Source organism: Saccostrea cucullata, unplaced genomic scaffold (genome assembly GCF_032062105.1).
Source record: "Saccostrea cucullata isolate Sc308-1 unplaced genomic scaffold, CSIRO_AGI_Scuc_v1 ctg78, whole genome shotgun sequence".
Lineage (NCBI taxonomy): Eukaryota > Metazoa > Mollusca > Bivalvia > Ostreida > Ostreidae > Saccostrea > Saccostrea cuccullata.
In genome coordinates this window covers 520,931-541,586 of record NW_026940638.1, presented here as the reverse complement: position 1 = coordinate 541,586, position 20,656 = coordinate 520,931, and the positions used below count along the sequence as shown (strand labels likewise).

Here is a 20,656-nt window from a genome sequence, read left to right as displayed (position 1 = left end):
CTGATCAGTCAAAACACTACTAACCTGCTGGAACATTGCATCAACTGTTTTGTCGGAACAACATCCACGGATTTGATGGAACTTTGTTTCCCTGGTATTTTGGAACTATATCCACTGATCTGTCGGAACACTGTGCTCACGATGTAAGAATAATGTTTCTTTTGCAGTCAATATGTGTAATCAGGAACTTCATATACAAGTCTATTTCCTGAACCATCCAATACATACACCTATTTACTGGTTAAATGATTTAGAAATTACATGTAATTCCTGCTTAATTTGGAAATTACTTGTACATTACTGAATATACCCGGTATTAAAGTTTAACTTTAACACGTTTTTGTACTGATCACAATTAAGTTGTAATCAGTCATTCTTTTAAAAAGCAAAATGATTTCATATGTACAAATATTTAAAAGTTTAATTACGTGGAGTGAATATTACTTAACTGAACACAGTAAACATTTGCATTTCCTCAACAGTGTATAAATTTCATATATACTGTAATCCTAATTAAACTATGGAAAACATGAAATTCCATATATCAGATATTGACTGTACTTATACATATTTATTCAACAACCATTGCTCTGTTTTAATACTAGGATCCAATGAATTGTTGAAACAATGTGAAAACTGGACTGCTGGAATTTGGCATGCGGCCTGTAATAAAATACGTTAAGGTGTTTCCTGGAAGTTTATATGATGGCATTTACGACTCTAGAAGAATATCTGCTCTATAGCTGGGGATGATAGAAATTTGGATGAAATCGCAATTCGATGGAAAACTGCACATCTCTTTCACATCACTTCTTTCTTTTGATACTCTAACCGAAATTTGTCTGATAATACATTAATTGGATTTCATCCTGTTACGTTCGTCGCCAGCTTCCTATGTTTACGAGAAATTCACCTCTGTGTACCGTGTTCATGGCCAAGTTAACCTGGCCTTAAATCCTCTTTCCTCTTCTCTGCCAAACTCGTCAACTCTAGGTCTGATAATGTCAAATAGACGTGCATGTTACATGGCTTAAAAAGACGCTACATTGAAAAGAATAAACAACGTACTTGTGATGGACAAGGAAAACACAACCTAAAACAAAACGTTGGGGGTCCTACCAACAGTACGCCTGAACCCTGTGGCTGAAATAACAATTTTATACAAGTATTCAGACTAAAACATCTTACAGAATTTCCTGAATTAATTAACATTACCACTGGTTTATTTTCGTTGTCTTTAATTAAAAATGCCTCTTACATTTGTGGAAATAATTAAACATATGAAAGGCATTGTTAATTACAGTGTATTCAATTATTACTGCACACTGTTCACTGTAGGATGTACAAATGAAGTTGCTTTTCTTTTGTCTACTAGTTTATATACATGTATGATGCAGTTAAAATGTAGAAATGACATAAAGCAGATTAAGGGTTAACTATCTAGTACGTTTTCAGAAGCCTTGGTCGTCAACTTACTGGAAATCAAATCAATCTATGATTTAAGATACGTCACCTGCACTGCGTTTCCGTCACTGGCGGCAGCTTCTTGTCTGTGCTGTGACCTATCTCGTGTGCATTTGTTATCCCGACTTTGGATTAATGCAAATAGCCGAGACTGCATCGCAGTGCAGCGTACAGCAAAGGCTCTCTCTGGCACGGTGATGTAGTCTAAACATCATATGTAAACCAAGGGTCATTTCAATGTGGAAGCTAATTAAACAGAAAGTAAATACACCACGATATGTGGGAGATTACAGAAATATCTGCTAGAGGACATTTAAACGCCCAAATATTCGATTGTTTGATGCCAGAGACGGGGGGTCGTGTCCTTGGTTGTATTTCCTGTGTGGAATACCCTCCGATAGCTCCCACCGGACTCGGTACAGAACGAAGGTACAAATGCCGGTGTGTGTTCACTAAACCATACCACATTGCGTTTGACAAGCCGCCGTGTTAGAGGGTTTCCTTAGATGAAGGATCTGAGTTCAGTATGTCGGCCAGAGAAAAGGATTATCATACACTGAGAAAAGAACTTCTCAGGACCAACTCCCTGTTTGTGGACGCCGACTTTCCCCCGGACTACAGCTCCCTGACCTTTGACAAGACCCCACCCGCCGGACTCCGGACCGTCATATGGAAGCGCCCGACAGTAAGTCTCTAAAAATTACTCCACGTAATCTTTTAAAATTTTTTAAAACCTTTTAGCGTACATGTATTTTAATCCGTTCTAGAATTTAATTACATAAACATATTCTAACCTGCAAATTAAATGGTGAAATCAGGAAACATGCCTCGACATTGGTTAAGAGTGTGTAATTTGTAAGAACGCGTGGCTAAAAGTATTTTCGTGTTTAAAGTCAATAACAGTTCACTTTGATTTACCTGTTTAACGTACAACAGCTGTTTCAATACTTAAAAGCCTGCTTGGGAGTTTGTAATTACCTACCTCAATATCTACTACAACTGTAAACATTCACCTTAGTTTCCATGTTATTGTAGTCATATACAATCAACGAACAACCATTTCTCTCGCTAATGCCCTTGTTTATTTACATCTAAAGATTTGTAAATATCTAAATTAATGCATTTCAAAGTAAATCGTGTTTTAAGTGAATGAAAAATTGTAAGAATTTCATTTCACGCATCATGTAGTTATATAGGAAATCATCTTCCGTGAATTATTCAATTAATACATCGTAACAATGTACAATGCGCGATGTGGATATTTCCCTAACTGCTCATTTCTTGATTTGTAGGAATTGTCCAGAAACCCCAAATTTATAGTAAAGAATGCCACAAGATTCGACCTTGATCAAGGATACTTAGGTAATACACATACAGAGAGAGGTCTAATTAAATACAAAATATTAAAGGTGAAATAGCATTGAAGCTATTCAATCGAACCATGAAACGCAACCCTATGTACAATGCAGAATTTCCATAATTCAGTCAATATACATATTTTAACTGGCTCAGAGCTGGCAATCCATTTGTATATGTATGTGGTAATAATACACAAAACCGGTAGTTGATGTTTGTACATGGAATCTTATAAAGCTCATTTGTAATGTAAACACCTCTCTCATTCTGACATTGATTCGGGCACCTGGTCCCTGCATCGCTGCGCGCACCTGTTTCTGAAGGCCCCCTGACCACTGTCCGAGTGCTTCTCCTGTTGATTTTTTACAGGCAACTGTTGGTTCATCGCTGGAGCTGCTCTGGTAGCCACCAAAAAGAAGCTACTAGAAAGGGTGGTGCCTCAGGACCAAGAGTTTGACAGAACATATGCAGGTCAGCAAGTTATCTATTCTTTGTACGCCTAACAATTAAGCACACTTGATTTCTGTTGACTTTATATTGAGATGCTGCCAGTTGTAAATATGATATGTACTATTGAATAATACAGACATCTCAAAGTCCGGATTAAAAGTTTTCCTTCATGAAGTTACATCCTTGATTTGTGGCTAACACGTACGGCTACTGATTTTAAGTTTATTATATAATTATAAAACAACAGACAACTTCTTTACGAAATTTAATCAGTTTTTTTTCCACTTCAAAAAGATTGTTATTACTAAGTATTTTCCTCAAGAAATAAATTTAAAGGAAGAACATACTTATAAAAAATCATTACTCGACTCTGGTGTTAGGTCACACGCTATTATAAAGACAAATCTACATGTTTGTAATTGGAAACCAGAAGGCTAAAGGACCTGCATGCTGCTTCGGCTTTTAAAAGTTTTGTTGGCTTTGACATGCAATATTAATATTTGTTTTTTAAGACACGTGGGTAAAGTTAGGTCAAAAATAATCCATTCCGTCATCTAAGTTTTCTGAATTATTCATGTGGAATTTTCGGTAAAATATAATGATCTATGGGGGTCTCCAAAGTTTCCAAAATAATAGGATGCACTCGTATTTCTTTCACCTTTGACATGTTTATGTTTTTTATTCACAAATACTTGTTCATGGTTTGTAAAATGTGGATTTAAATGATGATGAATGAACGACGATCAAAAGTCATTCAGTGGCAGTGGGTGTAAGATAAAGAGGAGAGATGTTTTATGTAATTTCATTTTGTGCGTTTTAGTAGTTCTTTATTTATTATATTTTCATGATTCATTATATGTATAATAATTTCGATGTTATGAATAAAAAATATATTTATTCGTTTTGTTTTAATACATGCATAGTTCAAAGATTACGATCCTTTATTTTGACTGGTTAATTTCAGAAAAAATAGGCATTTCAAGTTTTTAAAAAAAAGAGATGGGCAAATAAAAAAAAACTTTAATTCCCATATGCAATTCGAAAACCATGAAATGTATATACATGTACATGTTAAATCAGATGTACGATTTACTTATTGCTAAGATGAATTACTACTTACCTGTAGATGAAATATCCCCCCCCCCCCGATTAATAACTTGTCGCTCAGTTTATTCATTTGTTGCGAAGTACCTGTGTACTACCATTAAGGACAAGCGTAACGTAGTTTTTAACTTTATTTTCTCATCCCCTGTAAATTTTTTGAGTTTCAAAAATTGAGGGGTGCCCTGTGCGATTTTATGAAAACTGGTAATGTCGTACACTTTCTCTTTCGTACCAGCAGAAGCTTTTTCTTTAAAAACACAAAGATGTTTATCATTTGATATTTGTTAAAAAATCTTGGCAAGGTTTGCCAATTTTGTGTCATTTTGGCTAAAATTTTGTATTGACAATTAAGATTTATTTTTTATACAGGGATTTTCCACTTTAACTTTTGGTGGTACGGGAAGTGGGTGGAGGTGGTGATTGACGACTACCTCCCCACGGACGGGTATCGCCTGATCTACGCCAGGAACAGGGAGGAACCCAACGAATTCTGGGCAGCACTGCTAGAAAAGGCGTACGCAAAGTAAGATGGCGTCATTATTACTATCAGACATTGATATAATTGTAATTTCATCTACATTAGTAACTGTAATATCCAGAACGGTTCCATTTTTTACAACAGATTGAGGGGTTGTTATGAAGGTGTAGATGGCGGGAAACTTCAGGATAGTGTGGTGGACCTGACTGGGGGAATCTCGGAAACTGTGGACATTAAGGACAAATCTCAGATCCCGGTGGACATCTACGAGATTCTATGGCGATCCTGGAAGATGAACAGTTTCCTTGGTTGTAGTATATCGGTGAGTTGAGTACTTTAAATGAAATAATATCGGCATAATTTTTTTTTGTTTTATCCAGTAATATTCAATCGAACACCTTCCAAAAAGGCATAAACAAAGAAATAGGTTTTAATCCTTAAACATAAAAAAAGTTTGATATAAGAATTATAAGGGGTTAAGAATTAATGTTTTCTTTTTAGCTTCCTCCAAATGTGAGTTCTTCATCTAGGGAGGTACGGCGGCCAAATGGATTGTACATGGGCCACGCATACAGCATCACTGCTCTAGCTGTGGTAAACACCAAATCTTTTGCATCGAAAATTTAAGAAAGACAAGAAGATGAACTTTATTAATGTTTTGTAAATACGCAAATGTTTTTCAAAGAAACCATCACTTTTTGCAGATTCCGTTCAAGGGGTCGAACGTCCGTCTCTGTAGACTTCGGAATCCATGGGGACGGAGCGAGTGGAATGGTGATTGGTCAGACGAGTACGTATCGCCTGCTTCCTACGTGTCTTTCAAGTAATCATTGACTCGCCTCAAATATCCAATAAATAAATCTTCTAATTCATTTGCAGGTCTTACCAAATCCGAAACTTATCATCGGAAGCCAAACAAAGGCTTGGAATCGTTATTCAGGATGACGGTGAATTCTGGTAATGATAATTCCAATGAAGGACTTTTGTATCCCCTTTTTTTATCAATTAGTAATTTGATTTTATGTCCATATAGTCATGAATGACTTAACATTTTTATAAATTAGATCTCTTCTTTTTTATATCTTTCACAATTTTTCTCCAACAGGATACCAATTGACGATGTGTTGGTTAATTTCGAGGAGATACAACTGATTCACCTTCAGCCCGACGCAACAACACAGGGAGTGGCTATAGATGAGGTAAAGGCACAGGGTTAGAATCCCCTCCTATCCTGAACTTCGGTATGAGCATATAAAACCCGACTATAGCCCGCTGTTTGATACTCTTTTTGTGACCTTCGTCGATTTTTTAACAATATATACTACATATACAAATCAAAATATGCCTGTATAAGTGCCTTTTGTTATGAGTACATAGTAAGAATGCACCTGAAAAAGACAGTTTTCAATTTAATACAAACAGATTGAGAGGAAACTTCAGGTAATGTTCACAGACAAACCTGAGTAATATCAACAGATCGTATTTTTTCTTGGTTAAACACACGTTGACATTCGATAGCATTGTAGAACACATTATAAAAAGTTAAGTTTGTGGAGATAGAGGAATTTTGTTCAATGAAAATCAACATGCCTACGTTATCAGCGATCTAGACTGTGAATTACAGGTTTTAAAGATGGTACAAAAAGTTAATTGTCTATGACGACATCCTAGCGTTTACCCCTGTGATCGCGGAACAAATTACCATTTAAATTCCAGGCAGATTGAAACATCAACAGGAATTCGAGGTTGATAACAATTTGAGTGACAAACTACACAAATGATAGAAAAACTGTGGGTGTTCAGATATGTCACATAAAGATACTTCTGAAGTTTTGATGAAAAAAAACCGTAAACGTAATTGAAAAAAAAAAATCTTATCATTTATTATGGTTTTTAGGGTAAACGCCAGTGGAACGTGACGGTTTATCATGACCAATGGATCAAGGGCGTCACGGCCGGGGGATGTGGAAATGCCCCATACCAAGGTTACAACAGAAATTTCATGTCCATCAATTTATGTCGAATTTCGGTTCAATTATATTGATTAGATACGACAAGTAGATAGTAAGCATTAAATTGAATTTACAGGAAATATAATTCCAGATATCATCTAAAAGGTGATAACATTTATTTGTAAACTTAGACTTGTACTGGAAGAACCCGCAGTTTTCGGTGACTTTACGAGATGTTGATGACACGGACAACAAACCAACATGTACCGTTATCATCAGCTTAATAGAGAAGGAGCACAACAACAAATCCAAAATAGCCATCGGCTTCGACGTTTATAAGGTAGGGAATATAGAACATATAGAAACATATTCAGTGGAAAGACTGCATTTAAATTGGCTTTTCTTGATTTTGTTCTCTGTTTAACTTTCAGTATAAAAATTTTGACTTTTACATTTCATTAAGAAGATTCACAATATAAACATTATTTTATAAGATTTTATTTCATTATTGCATCAAAATATGGAGATAACAAACAGTGATCAAGATCAAAAGTACATTAATTAAAACAGTACATACAAATGGCTGAACAAACACGGTCATCTAAAATATCACTGGTGGGATCATGTGCCATGAAGAAATAAACATCCCCTGCTGACCGTCACACCTGCGTGTGATCCTTGTCATGATTGGGAAAACTGAAAAAAAAATTAGTGGACATTTCAGTTTATAAATAATGGTCTAAGAATATATGTATATGAAAACTTCCAATGTGATTAAGATCAGATGAATGTTTCGCTCCCAAATTCTTATGGTCTTTTTAATGGAAATAAGATGAAGATAACGGACAGTGAACCGTCTCCAGCTTTTCTTTGTTTTGTTTTGTTTTCTTTCATAAAATTACAAACAAAATACATGAACAGGGCATTAACATACCAAGGTACAACCCAGTGATAGATTATATTTACTAATGAGGCCATTCTAACGACTTTAAATGAGGTGTTGTTAAAATCCCTGCAACATCAACTTATGTGGAAGTAACCTGCTTTGGTTTGAAAATTGTTCGTACTCAGATCATACTCTTGAGTAGTTAACATGAAAGTCAGAGTACTTGTGTGTACAATTAAAATATTTTTTAACAAAAAGCTAACACATTTTCAACAAAATATCAAAATATTGGAAAATATCAATTTCTTTTACTTTGGAAATTTATGTTTTTGAGTTTATTTAATTTTTTGTTTGTTTCTTTCTTTCCTTATATATTTATCTTTCAACGATCTTTTTTTTTGTGATTTTGGGCATGCTTATTAAATTCTTAGTCATAACTGATAACTATAGTATTCCTTTCTCACACCTAAAACGTAGCCAGGATTCATTAATGTCATTTATATATACGAATTGACCTTTATGGGCACTTCTTATTTACTGCAATTGAACTCTACTTAGTACGTAACCAGTGTAAGTTGGTAGTGTAATACTGATTTTTTATATATAAACGCACAGAATTATTATTCAATTTTATTTAATTTAGCGAAGTTGTTATGAAGAATTTCTTCTTAACTTTACATTAGGGATGACTCAGCCATTGATGGGGAAGAAAAAAAATAAAATCTACATTTAGAAAAAAAATTAATCTTTAGTGAAGGCACTTCACAAAAGAATTGTTGAAAGAACATCTTATTTCCTTCCAAGTACATTCAGGCCGCACATGTCACTTGATTACAAGAGAAAATAATCAAGGGAATTTTTAATATTTGCAAGTGAAAAAAACAAAATCAACATTCAGAACAAAAATTAATTTTATATTCCGTCAATGCTTCACATAAAATTCGTTGAAGGAACGTCTTATTTTCTGAGCAGCGCTTTCATGTCACTTGATATTAAGACTACCAAGGGTATTTGTGAATGTCTGTCCTCAAATCTGAAAATTTATACCGTGATAAAATTTGTGAATTAGGTAGTTATTCTTCTTCGGAAGTTTCACCTCTAACAAATTGCAAATTCCTTCCTTCAAGATCTGGTTAATTGATTATGGAAAGCACCTGCTAATTAACTAACCGATATTTCTTGCCTATTGCAGTGTGTTAGATGAACGCAATGGAGAAGTTAAGGTATGCTACTTAATCTTTATAACCGTACACATGATTTCTGTAGATCACATGCCGAATATGCCCCTCTTCTTTTTTTTTTTTAAACAAGTCGTGTTAGTTTGCTCTCAAAAAAGAGAAATAGATATTAAATACTGTTAAAAAAAACTTAGTATTTTTTAAAAAATAAATTGGATTATTTAATCATTTTTAAGCAAGGTTACCTTTAAAAATTGCATTTATTGAGACTTAAAAACTTGCACTTTCCAATAACATGCAGCTGTAAGAAATCCAAAAGATTGACTAAACAACATTAAATCCTAACGTATGTAATTGAATACCTTACACAATGCATTTAAGAAATTCCTTTCTGATTTTAAAGCCAGAAGCTAAACCGCCCCCAGTTCGGGACGCCTTTCGTGAGTTATTTCTAAAACACGCTGGTGAAGATGGAAAGCTCAAAGCGAAGGAGCTGAAGGAATTTATTTTAGAACTGTCAAGAACAGGTAGATTAATCAACAAAATCGCACTCTCAGTTTTATTTCCTGATGTTGAGAGTGAGTTTTCTGGAGAACATGTTAGAGAGATTTTTTTTTTTAATTTTACAGAAATAAATGAGCCTTTAAAATTCAGCACAGAAACCTGCAGAAGTCTTATCACAATGATGGATGTATCTTTTTTAACTTAAAAAGCAGAATGCGTCCTGCATGCTAAGTAATTAACACCAGATGTGAAAGCATCGTGAAAATTTGAGTAAATTGTTTACGTGTTGTTGTGTTTGTATAAGATGTAGAAGCATGTCATGTTGTGTTGTTATGTTAGCTTAACTGAACTAAGCGGAATAAATCTGGCGAAATGAGCTATGAGGATTCGATCAAGATGTGGAAAGAAGTGAAAGGCTATAGAGTATGTATGTCAAAAAATTACATGGAATTTTAAACAAAGGCCATAGAGTATATATGTAGTATAGGTACCTCGAAGTTGGATAAAGACTATAATACATTTTAAAAGTATAATTAGTTGTATAAAGACTATATGAATATAATGGCACATGTTTTTTGCTCTGGAAAGTATAAATATATGAGGTAAAATAGAAAATGGCAAAATGTAATTAAGAATCTAAAGTTTCATTAAATTTCCTTCAGCGGTATGATTTGGATAGTAAATTAGCCAGTTACTACCCTCCCAAACCTTCAATAATTAAAATTTGATGTTCCAGGGTACATAATTTAAAGGCTATATCTAAAGTATAGATACAGGAATGTAAAAATGGCTAGATATAGTTATCTAGCTATAGTAAGAGGCTAGTAATTAAAAGCTATGAAGTACGTAAGTTAGCCAGTTACTAGGAACCTTGAATAATTAAAAGCTGTAGGGTACATATGCTATTTAAAGTAAGAAGGAACTAAAGGCTATAATCTATTTACTCTAGTAACTGAATTACTCTAAAGTACCATAGTAAGTTAATGTGGAATTAAAGGTTGTAGATAAAACATTTCCCATGTCTTTGTTGTGTGAATATTTGTTTAGAACTGCACCAATTCTAACCATTTCTTAGCGAACTAATATAATTATTTCTAAGCTAAATGAATGCAAATATGATAGGCCTATCCATTTTTGTGAATGATTCGGTAAACGAGTCAGTATTGTTGACACAACAGTTGCGCCATGTACAAATAAAGACTAATTTTGAGCGCGTAGAATACTTGAGAATGGTTATTAGTAAGTTTTAATTAATTAGAATTGTCTTCCCGTTTAACACTTGACTTCAGTTTGACAAAGTCATCGAGAACGGGGAGAATTTCGAAAGCTGACTCCTATAACGCCTGGAGAACGATTTTAAGCGGGAAGGTACTAGTCCATATGCAGTCTATCGTTCTGTTGTTTTCAGTTTTATTCATTGCTGCATGCCAATGAAGCAGAAATACAAATGAAAAACTATAGATATAAATGTAACTCTTCCAAAAAATTCTATACTGCGTAGGTCATCTTCCCATAGTTGTTCCAGTCTCCAGAGATTGGTTTACAATGGTTAAAGTCCATTCTCTATCTTAATTCAATATATGTAGTCCGTTTATAGTAAATACACATCTTCTGAGAAGACTAGAGCTCATTTTCAAGAAATCTGTGCATTCCCTCCATTAAAAAACTTGATATCAATTAATATATTACTTATAAAGACTTCATGGGGACGAAAAAAATGAAACTCCCAAATATGTTTATCATTTTTATGGCTAATACATGTGATGAACCTAAAGAGTAATTGCACTCACTACATCTTGTTTCCATTTTGATTATATGTGTCACTATTTAGAGGACATTTCCTACAAGAGTAATTCCTTTATATGAACTAGCTTGTGTATATTTTCCTAAACATACCATCTTTAGATGTTTTTGGTCTTTTTTATACAAGCATACTAGTATTTTATTCTGTTGTGATTGCAGGCTGTTTTCCAACAGTTTGACATAGACGGATCGGGGACGGTGGATACGTATGAACTAGACAAACTATTTAGCACATTAGGTAACAAACACGAAATCTACTCACATTTTTAAATTCAATATTTATTGTTTTAAACTATCAGACAACTAATGTTTTGGACTAAAAATGTCCTTGTATTGACACACAAGCTTCTTGGCTTCATGTATTTAGCTCCCTCTCTAGGTTTTCCTGTGAATAGAATGGTACAGACAGCAATAGTCCGGCGATACGCCGACAGAAACAACAAGATCCGCCTCACAGACTTCATCATAGTCATATGTAAACTAACCCTCATGTATCGTAAGTTTCAAGCCTTAATTTTCCCAACTTTAATTTAAAAAAATCAATGCATTTTCATAAAATTGCATAGAACATTTCAAGGTTACTGTATGTTTTAACAATATGATTTGTACGTTATCCTTTCTTAAGAATGCAAAATAAAATGATTTTGTTTTCTTCAGAAATATACAAGGATCAGCAAATAAAAACGGGCAGCCCTGATTCTGCTTCTTTCACTATGAACGAGGTACGTAGTATTATAACTAGAACACGAGGGAGAAAAGTAGGTCACTTTCATCCAATACTATATATAAATATCTACTTTGCTGTCTTTGTAGTTCCTTTATTATACGATGTACTGCTGAGCCTTGTTCAACATGGCGGATATGTCAGACGTGCCAACATGTGTTCACTTCATTTACCATTTTTCTGGAAACGACTTCATTGAATTATACATTTATCTACGAGTAGTCCCTACGAGAGAGTCTAATACGTGATGCAATATTTCAGTGCTACCTGAGAGGCCAAGATTTTTTTGTTATATATATTTATACATATTTGCATTGTGTTTTAATAAAGAGTTTAATTTGTAGCTCGTTTGTTGTTTTTTATGATTACTTACTAACTTAGTCTTCTTGTGCGTTGAGCACATAAGGCCTGGACCGAGGACCTCCATCTCTGTCCGTCTGCTGACATTGATTGTACCATGCCCCAATTAAGTCCATCCCTGATCTTTTATCTTTTTTTCTATTGATTGTCATCATGTATCCTTTGATTGCCATCTGTTTCTCTTTCCTGGTGAAGTCTATCTTAAGGCTACCCGTCGTATATCTGATGGTTCCATTCTCATCACATGGCAAATCCATTTCTATCGTCTGTCTTTAATCTAGTCAAATATAGCAGCTGTGTGTGTTCTTTCATAGAGCTCCTCATTGCTGATCTTGTTTGGTCAGAATATCTTGAGTATTCTACGAAGACATCCATCTCGTATGGAAGGTATTTAGCTTTTGCGTGATGTTGTTTGTCACCTTCCATGACTCAGATCCATAAAGGAGGACTCCAATGACATTTGTTTTGAATATATTTATTTGGTTCTGATACTTGTAATTGAAGATTTCCAGATGTTCCGTAGGTTGGCAAAGGTGGCACGGGCTTTTGCAATTCTATTTTCAACGCTCATGGTTGAATCTTAATTGGCTGTGATCTTACTGCTAGGGTATTTAAAATTGTCTGCCTTTTCTATTCTGTTGCTATGTGTTTTAACTTCCTTATCTGTCTTTGTATTTATCTTCATTAACTTTCTTTTGTTTACATTTATATTTAGTCCAGTTTGTTTGGTATACTTGACCAGGTCATGAATTTTGCTGAGATGGTAAAGCGATGTTATCTGCAAGATCTATTGACTGTTGAAAAGTCCAGGACATTGCTCTACCGGCCTGACTCGTAGTGATTTTCATAACCCAGTCTATGTAGAAAGTAAAGAGCAACGATGAAAGCAGACCTCCCTGTCGTACCCTTGTTTGGATTGGGAAGCTGTCTGTTAGTTCTGTGACGCAGATCACCTTTGCCTGGAAGACGTTGTAGCTAGGAATGCCATAATGTCTGAGGATCATCCATAAAGCAGGACGGTGTATACTTTGGCAAAGTCAATGAAATTGCCATACAACGTAGCGTTCCATTCATTGCTCTGTTCTAAAATTTTCCACGGGGAAAATATCAGGTCTTTGCATGATTTTCCTTTTCTGAATCCAGCTTGTTCTTTACGAAGGTATGGGTCTACCACTGAGGCCATTCTCTTTAAGATGACTCTACATAAGACTTTGCTGGTAATTGACAACAACATAATCCCTCTCCAATTATTTGTGTCAGCTAAGTCACCTTTCTTGGGCGGCTTCACTATGAAACCAACCTTCCAACCATCTGATGCTGTTTCTGTCTGCCAAATAATTTGCAGGATATCTGTGAGAAGTATGTGCGTTAATACTTCCGCAGCTTTTAACATTTCTGCATTTTCCTGATCGATCTCTGGGGCTTTCCCATTTTTAAGGAGTTTAATAACATGTTTTACTTTCTCAATAGTTGGTGCGTTTAGTATCGATGTCAAAAGTGTCTTTATCTTAATAATTTCAGCTTGTTCTGTTGATGGAAATTTCTGGTTTAATTCCCTTTCAAAATGATTTTTCCAACAGGTAAGCTCTTTTTTATACTGGAGGCCTATTCTCCATCTTGTTTTTGCACTGGTGTGTCTGCGTTTGAATCCGTTCACTCAGAGTTTTTGTAATGCTGTATAATATCCCCATGTTTTCTTTTGAGACCGCATTTTCTTCATCTTGCGCAAGCTTGTCAACATAATCTTTCTTGTCCATTCGTGTACTTTTCTTAACTTCATTATCTTGTATTGAGTATGTTTCTTTTAGCTGATCTTTTAGCATAGCTGACTTGGTTGTTAGTATTTTCTTCATTGTTTTGCGTCTTAGTTCGACCATTTCCCAGGTCTTAGATGACATCCCTTCTTCCTTTTCAACACCGGTGTTTTCTTTATTGCTTCGACAAGTGTGGTGTTAAATTGTTCAATACAGAGTGTGTGGTTTATCACACCACCACAAACATGTTTTCTCATTATGAATTCTTTTCCTTGAATGTTGGTACCAACTTTTGCATTGAGATCACCAAGTATGATGAGTACATCATGAAGTGGTGTTTCCTCCACAGCTCTCTGCAGTTCTTCATAAAAAGAAGTCTTTTTTTTCTTCTTGTCTTCTGTGGGTGAGAAGCAGACTTCAGCCATCAGATAAGCATGGAATCTTGCAGAGAGAAGTCTGTCATTGTATGGTTTCCAACCTAACATGCACTTCCATAGTTTCCTGCTTAGTATTAAGCGTACTCCACTGCTGTGCTGTTCATCGTTTCTTCCGGAGTACAGTACTGAGTATCTGGTGGCAAGTTTACGAGTCCCGTGTCATGTCCATTTATTTTCACATATACCTAGCATTTGGATATTATATACATGTATGTCCATTTCTTTGAAGACTTGATCAAATTTCCCTGTCTAGTAGAGGGTGCGGACATTCCAGCAACCAATTCTACATACTTTTTTAGAGTAATATATCTTCACTATCTGCACATTGGTGTCAGTTTCCTGCTGGGTTTCCAGCTGTCTTAGCATACCAGGGTAAAAAAAACGGGGAGGTGTGACATGTGACTTGCTGGCAGAACCTATTTTTGACGGTGGGCATGCATTAACTCAAAGTTTTACTGGTAAATCTCTGTGACCAAAGAAACACCCCTCGAGACCCTCACCAGCATTTGACCCCTTTTTATGACTAATAGTCTTTAAAGATAATTTTATTGTGGATGCTCAAAAATTCCAAAGAACTTTTGGACAATTTGAAATCACGAGAATTTACCAAAATCAACAGCTTAAAAACTTACGTTTTTTCAACTTTACACACAACCATTCCCCACGATAAATTAAAGCCCAGCCTTTTTTATATCATTGTCAGCTGCTTTTTCAATAAAAATGGAACTCGTACATTTACTTACCTGGTCATTGGTCATTTGCAAAATTATTTTGTTAAAACACATTCTGATTGCACACACAAGTACTCTGAAATTGACATCTAAGAGATGCTTGAGTTTCTGATTGACAAGATCTATGTGGTTTTTGGAGACCAGGTGTTCCAACAATCTACTGGAATTCCCATGGGTACCAATTGCGCTCCGTTATTAGCAGACTTATTTTTATATTCATATGAAGCAGAATTTATGCAAAATCTTATGCGTGAAAAGAAGAAAACACTTGCTGTGGCCTTCAACTCGACATTTAGATATATCAACCACGTATTGTCAATTAACAATGGTCATTTCCATTACTACGTCGATACGATATATCCTGGTGTGCTTGAGATAAAATATACCACAGAGTCTGACACATTTGTTTCGTACTTGGATGTTTTGCTTGAAAAAGACGTTAATGGTAATCTAACAACCAAGTTTTATGATAAACGTAATGACTTTAACTTTTCTATCGTCAACTTCCCTTATTTATGCAGCAATATATCTCCATCACCTGCATACGGAGTGTATATATATATCTCAGTTGATTCGATACGCAAGAGCATGCTCTACGTATTAACAATTTCTAAAACGAGGTAAATTATTGACAAGGAAGTTGATGAAACAAGAATATCAACAGTCTCGTCTAAAGTCGTCATTTCGTAAATTCTATGGTCGATACAATGACTTTGTCTGCAAAAACATTTTATCATTGAGACAAATGCTGACTGACGTTTTTCATACTTATTGTTAGTCCATTATTTATACACTAAATTGATGACGGATTTTTCCGCTATTTCCCGATCATGACAAGGACTTTGATATTGAATACTGTTCGTTATCTCCATATCCTTCTTTATTTTTAGGGTCTGTTGCACGTATATTTCTATCTTCATATAAACCCTTAAAGTCAGCATTGTTTAAATTCAAATAATTGAGGAAAAAGATATGTTATTTTTATGGTGTAATACTCCTATAACAGTGTCATTAATTAATAAACACGACATAAATGAGAAGTAAAGTTTGAATGTAGATAGATGATACGTGAGGTAACAGCCCATGAATCTACATAGATAGTCAAGGAGGTGAGTGCATCTTCTACCTAAGGATGAAGATTTTCATGTGCGTATACGGATGAGCAGTGTATACTGAACACTTAAGTATGGATCTACACAGGTGACCAGTGAAGAAGGCAGTAGAAATCCAAAGAGAGTACCAATGAAGTAGTTTTTGATGTACATGGGTGACTTGTGAAGGAGGTTTGCATATACACAAATGCCCATATTTAAGGTGTTAATTCAGACCGAAGACCGGTGAAGTTAGTGTGAATCCAGACGCATAGTAGATGCTGATGTACGATTACATCCTGTGATTTATTTTTTGGATTGATTGGATGTCGTTTTACGTCCCGTTCGAGAATTTTCCACTCATACAGAGACGTCACCATGTTCCAGGCTTCAAAGGACCTTTGCTCGGCACTCGGGCTATTTAGCAGTGGCGGTTCTTTATCGTTCCAACGCATATCGAGGCACGAGGCCTCGGTTTTTAAGGTATCATCCAAAGGCCCTAAACTTTTACTTCAAAGTGTCGAGTGTTTGGCGAAGGAACAATGCTACCTACTTTTCTATCTACCTGCCTCAGACTGCTGTGATTCGAACACGCATCCTACCGATCATGGAGCGAGCCTATGGAACGCCATGACTGCCTTATATTAGATGATTATATTATATGCTGTGGATTTGTAATTATATGCTGTGGATCTATTATTATATGCTGTGGATCTATTATTATATGCTGTGGGTCCATAATTATATGCTGTGGTTTTATAATTATATGCTGTGGGTTTATAATTATATGCTGTGGGTCTATAATTATATGCTGTGGGTCCATTATTATATGCTGTGGATCTATTATTATATGCTGTGGTTTCATTATTATATGCTGTGGTTTCATTATTATATGTTGTGGGTTCCTAATTATGTGGGTTCATAATTATATGCTGTGGGTTCATAATTATATGCTGTGGTTTCATTATTATTATATGCTGTGGGTTCATAATTATATGCTGTGGGTGTATTGTTTCATATTCTGTCGGTTTATTAGAAACTAGCTACTGTAGACGTACTTTTCACCGCATGGTATTAATTTACGCTATGTACGCGGTCACAAATTTTCCGCGAAAATTTGTCCAAGCGTACTTAATTTAAATGCAAGGCATATAGTGACCGTCTAAGAAATCCGCGTAATTTTCTACCCGCGGATTAAACAGAAATCGAGATTCCGCGGAATTATGACCCCGTGGGAAAAAGTACGTCTGCAGTATTCGAATCTGGACTTCTGGTTTTTTTAGTTTACTTGCTCAAAAAATGGCGGCAACTGCACCAGGCCTAACCGTAATAGGAATGAGAGAGTGGAGTGCTGAATCAATCAGTGATTAGTGGAGGAATACGCATCAGATCCTAACATTTCTCCGCCGGAAATTGCCTTATCGCTCATTTCATATTTTGCTCTGCATTACGTTCTTCGAAAATGTTTCCTAATTTGTACAATTCTTTATCGTGAACAGGTTTTGCAGGGGCGTAGCAACAGGGGGGGGGGGCTCCCCTTTTTTCCCAACCTTACTTATACTATATGAAATGTTAATACAACGCCTGTTTGCCCCCCCCCCCCCACTTTGAGTGATGTACCGAACATCCGAACACGTGGTACTTAAAGTTGTTGACACTGAGAAAAATTTTTAACCCCCCTCCACCCCCCCCCCCCCCCCCCCGAAATAGGATTTTCGACTCTGGGCAACTTTTTTTTTTGCTTGTCAACTTTTTCAGGTAAGTAAATAAAAATTTTTTCTCGGGCTGCCCCCCCCCCCCCCCACTTTCAAAAACGATGCTACGTGCCTGTTTTGATTACAACCTCATGTTAGTAGGCTTCAAAAGCAAGAAAAATCTGTTGAGCGTGCCACAAAATAACTTCGATTTGAAATGTATGACATTTGAAAAAAATATTAAATAAGATCACATGACTGAATCAGCAAGATGGTAGATCACCGTTGACGTCCGAGGTTATGTGCGAGGTACGAGTCATCCGAGGAAATCCGAGTGGCGCTGAATAGGAAGGCATTACCTGATTGGTTTAAATGAGGTACATGTATGTTATGTTTTTTTTTTGTTTTTTAAAAGTAAAAATATTAATGTTTGAAATAAATGAGTGAATGTATGAATATTACAGAAATATAGAAATACCAGGGGAGACTATAGGAACGGAGGTTGATTTTTTAAATTTTTTTGGCAGAGTGTTATTTACTGGCGGTTACTATAAGTTAATTTTTAATTTTAAACAACTGCAGTTTTGACCTATAAACGCCATGGGACCCTATATTTTTTTTTGGGGGGGGGGGTATAAGCGCCTGGAATAAAGTTTCAAACGATTACAAGGAATTGTTTGAAATTAAATTAGTATAGGACAAAGGGTTTGTATAGAGTTTTGTGGGAAAATAATTGGTACTCTTTTCCTTATAGAGATCTTAATTTTTTAAATGTTAAGTGAATTTAAGTTCAAGAAAAATGATATTTTGCTCTTTATTTGACGACACACTGAGAGGAAATATACATGTATATATAAAAAAAGAAAAAAAGATTTGTTTTTGGTGTGTTGAGATTTGAGAGGAATTATGTCCTTTGTTAAAGGGGGGGGGGGGGAGTGAGAAGAATGTAGATATTAGCATAGGCGTCAGAACCGGGGGGAGGGGGCTAGGGGGTTTAGCCCCCCAACTTTTTTTCCAAACATATACTTAGTATAGACATTGAACCTTGTTTCTTAGGTTTAGCCCCCCCCCCCCCCACTTTCCACAGATACGTCGCAGTATAGGTTAAAAATGGGGAAATTGGTGGTGTTTGGAAAAAATAAGTTACTAAAGAAGTTCGTCGAACCTAACCACTCCCCCCCCCCCCACCCCCCGGCAGGAAATAGAATTTTCGTGATTAGGCCATTTTCCTTTTTCTTTTCTTTTTTTAGCTCACCTGAGCTGAAAGCTCAAGTGAGCTTTTCTGATCACATTTTATCCGGCGTCCGTCCGTCTGTCCGTGTCTGTCTGTAAACTTTTCACATTTTCGACTTCTTCTCAAGAACCGCTGGGCCAATTTCAACCAAACTTGCCACAAAGTATCCTTGGGTGAAGGGGATTCAAGTTTGTTCAAATGAAGGGCCACGCCCTCATTCAAGGGGAGATAATTGGGAATTAATGAAAATTTGGTTGCATATTTTAAAAACCTTCTTCTCAAGAACCACTATGCCAGGAAAGATGAAACTTATGGGGAAACATCCTCAGGTAGTGTAAATTCAAGTTTGTTCAAATCATGACCCCCGGGGGTAGGGCGAGGCCAAAATGGCCGACCAAAGTTTTACATAGAAATATATAGGAAAATTCTTTAAAAATCTTCTTCTCAAGAATGACAAATCCATAATTCATCATATTTATATGGAAGCATGCTCAGGTAGTGTAGATTCAAGTTTGTTCAAATCATGACCCCCGGGGGTAGGGCGGGGCCAAAATGGCCGACCAAAGTTTTACATAGAAATATATAGGAAAATTCTTTAAAAATCTTCTTCTCAAGAATGACAAAGCCATAATTCATCATATTTATATGGAAGCATGCTCAGGTAGTGTAGATTCAAGTTTGTTCAAATCATGACCCCCGGGGGTAGGGCGGGGCCAAAATGGCCGACCAAAGTTTTACATAGAAATATATAGGAAAATTCTTTAAAAATCTTCTTCTCAAGAATGACAAAGCCATAATTCATCATATTTATATGAAAGCATGCTCAGGTAGTGTAGATTCAAGTTTGTTCAAATCATGACCCCCGGGGGTAGGGCGGGGCCAAAATGGCCGACCATAGTTTTACATAGAAATATAAAGGAAAATTCTTTAAAAATCTTCTCAAGAATGACAAAGCCATAATTCATCATATTTATATGGAAGCATGCTCAGGTAGTGTAGATTCACGTTTGTTCAAATCATGACCCCCGGGGGTAGGGCGGGGCCAAAATGGCCGACCAAAGTTTTACATAGAAATATATAGGAAAATTCTTTAAAAATCTTCTTCTCAAGAATGACAAAGCCATAATTCATCATATTTATATGGAAGCATGCTCAGAGAGTGTAGATTCAAGTTTGTTCAAATCATGACCCCCGGGGGTAGGGCGGGGCCAAAATGGCCGACCAAAGTTTTACATAGAAATATATAGGAAAATTCTTTAAAAATCTTCTTCTCAAGAATGTCAAAGCCATAATTCATCATATTTATATGGAAGCATGCTCAGAGAGTATAGATTCAAGTTTGTTCAAATCATGACCCCCGGGGGTAGGGCGGGGCCAAAATGGCCGACCAAAGTTTTACATTGAAATATATAGGAAAATTCTTTAAAAAATCTTCTTCTCAAAAATGACAGATCCA

The 20,656-nt window shown here is 35.8% G+C and overlaps 1 protein-coding gene across 1 annotated transcript; it reads left to right on the top strand.

Moving 5' to 3' along the window:
- Positions 1-1,550: 1,550 nt before the first annotated feature.
- Positions 1,551-12,242, top strand: LOC134255830 (calpain-A-like). Its single transcript, XM_062738380.1, has 19 exons — positions 1,551-2,149; positions 2,757-2,826; positions 3,190-3,291; positions 4,744-4,897; positions 4,997-5,174; positions 5,354-5,446; positions 5,557-5,642; positions 5,732-5,809; positions 5,958-6,051; positions 6,750-6,837; positions 6,996-7,188; positions 8,883-8,913; positions 9,272-9,395; positions 9,498-9,559; positions 9,727-9,795; positions 11,335-11,413; positions 11,555-11,671; positions 11,833-11,897; positions 11,989-12,242. Exons 1-19 carry the CDS (start codon positions 1,991-1,993, stop codon positions 12,013-12,015), a joined length of 1,869 nt encoding a protein of 622 aa, XP_062594364.1. The 5' UTR covers positions 1,551-1,990; the 3' UTR covers positions 12,016-12,242.
- The last annotated feature ends 8,414 nt before the right edge of the window (positions 12,243-20,656 follow it).

Coding starts and splice junctions, on each gene's coding strand:
- LOC134255830 (XM_062738380.1), top strand. CDS start 1,991: ATGTCGGCCAGAGAAAAGGATTATCATACACTGAGAAAAGAACTTCTC. Junction 5,643..5,731: donor AATGGTGATTGGTCAGACGA/GTACGTATCGCC, acceptor ATTCATTTGCAG/GTCTTACCAAATCCGAAACT. Junction 11,898..11,988: donor CTTCTTTCACTATGAACGAG/GTACGTAGTATT, acceptor CTGTCTTTGTAG/TTCCTTTATTATACGATGTA.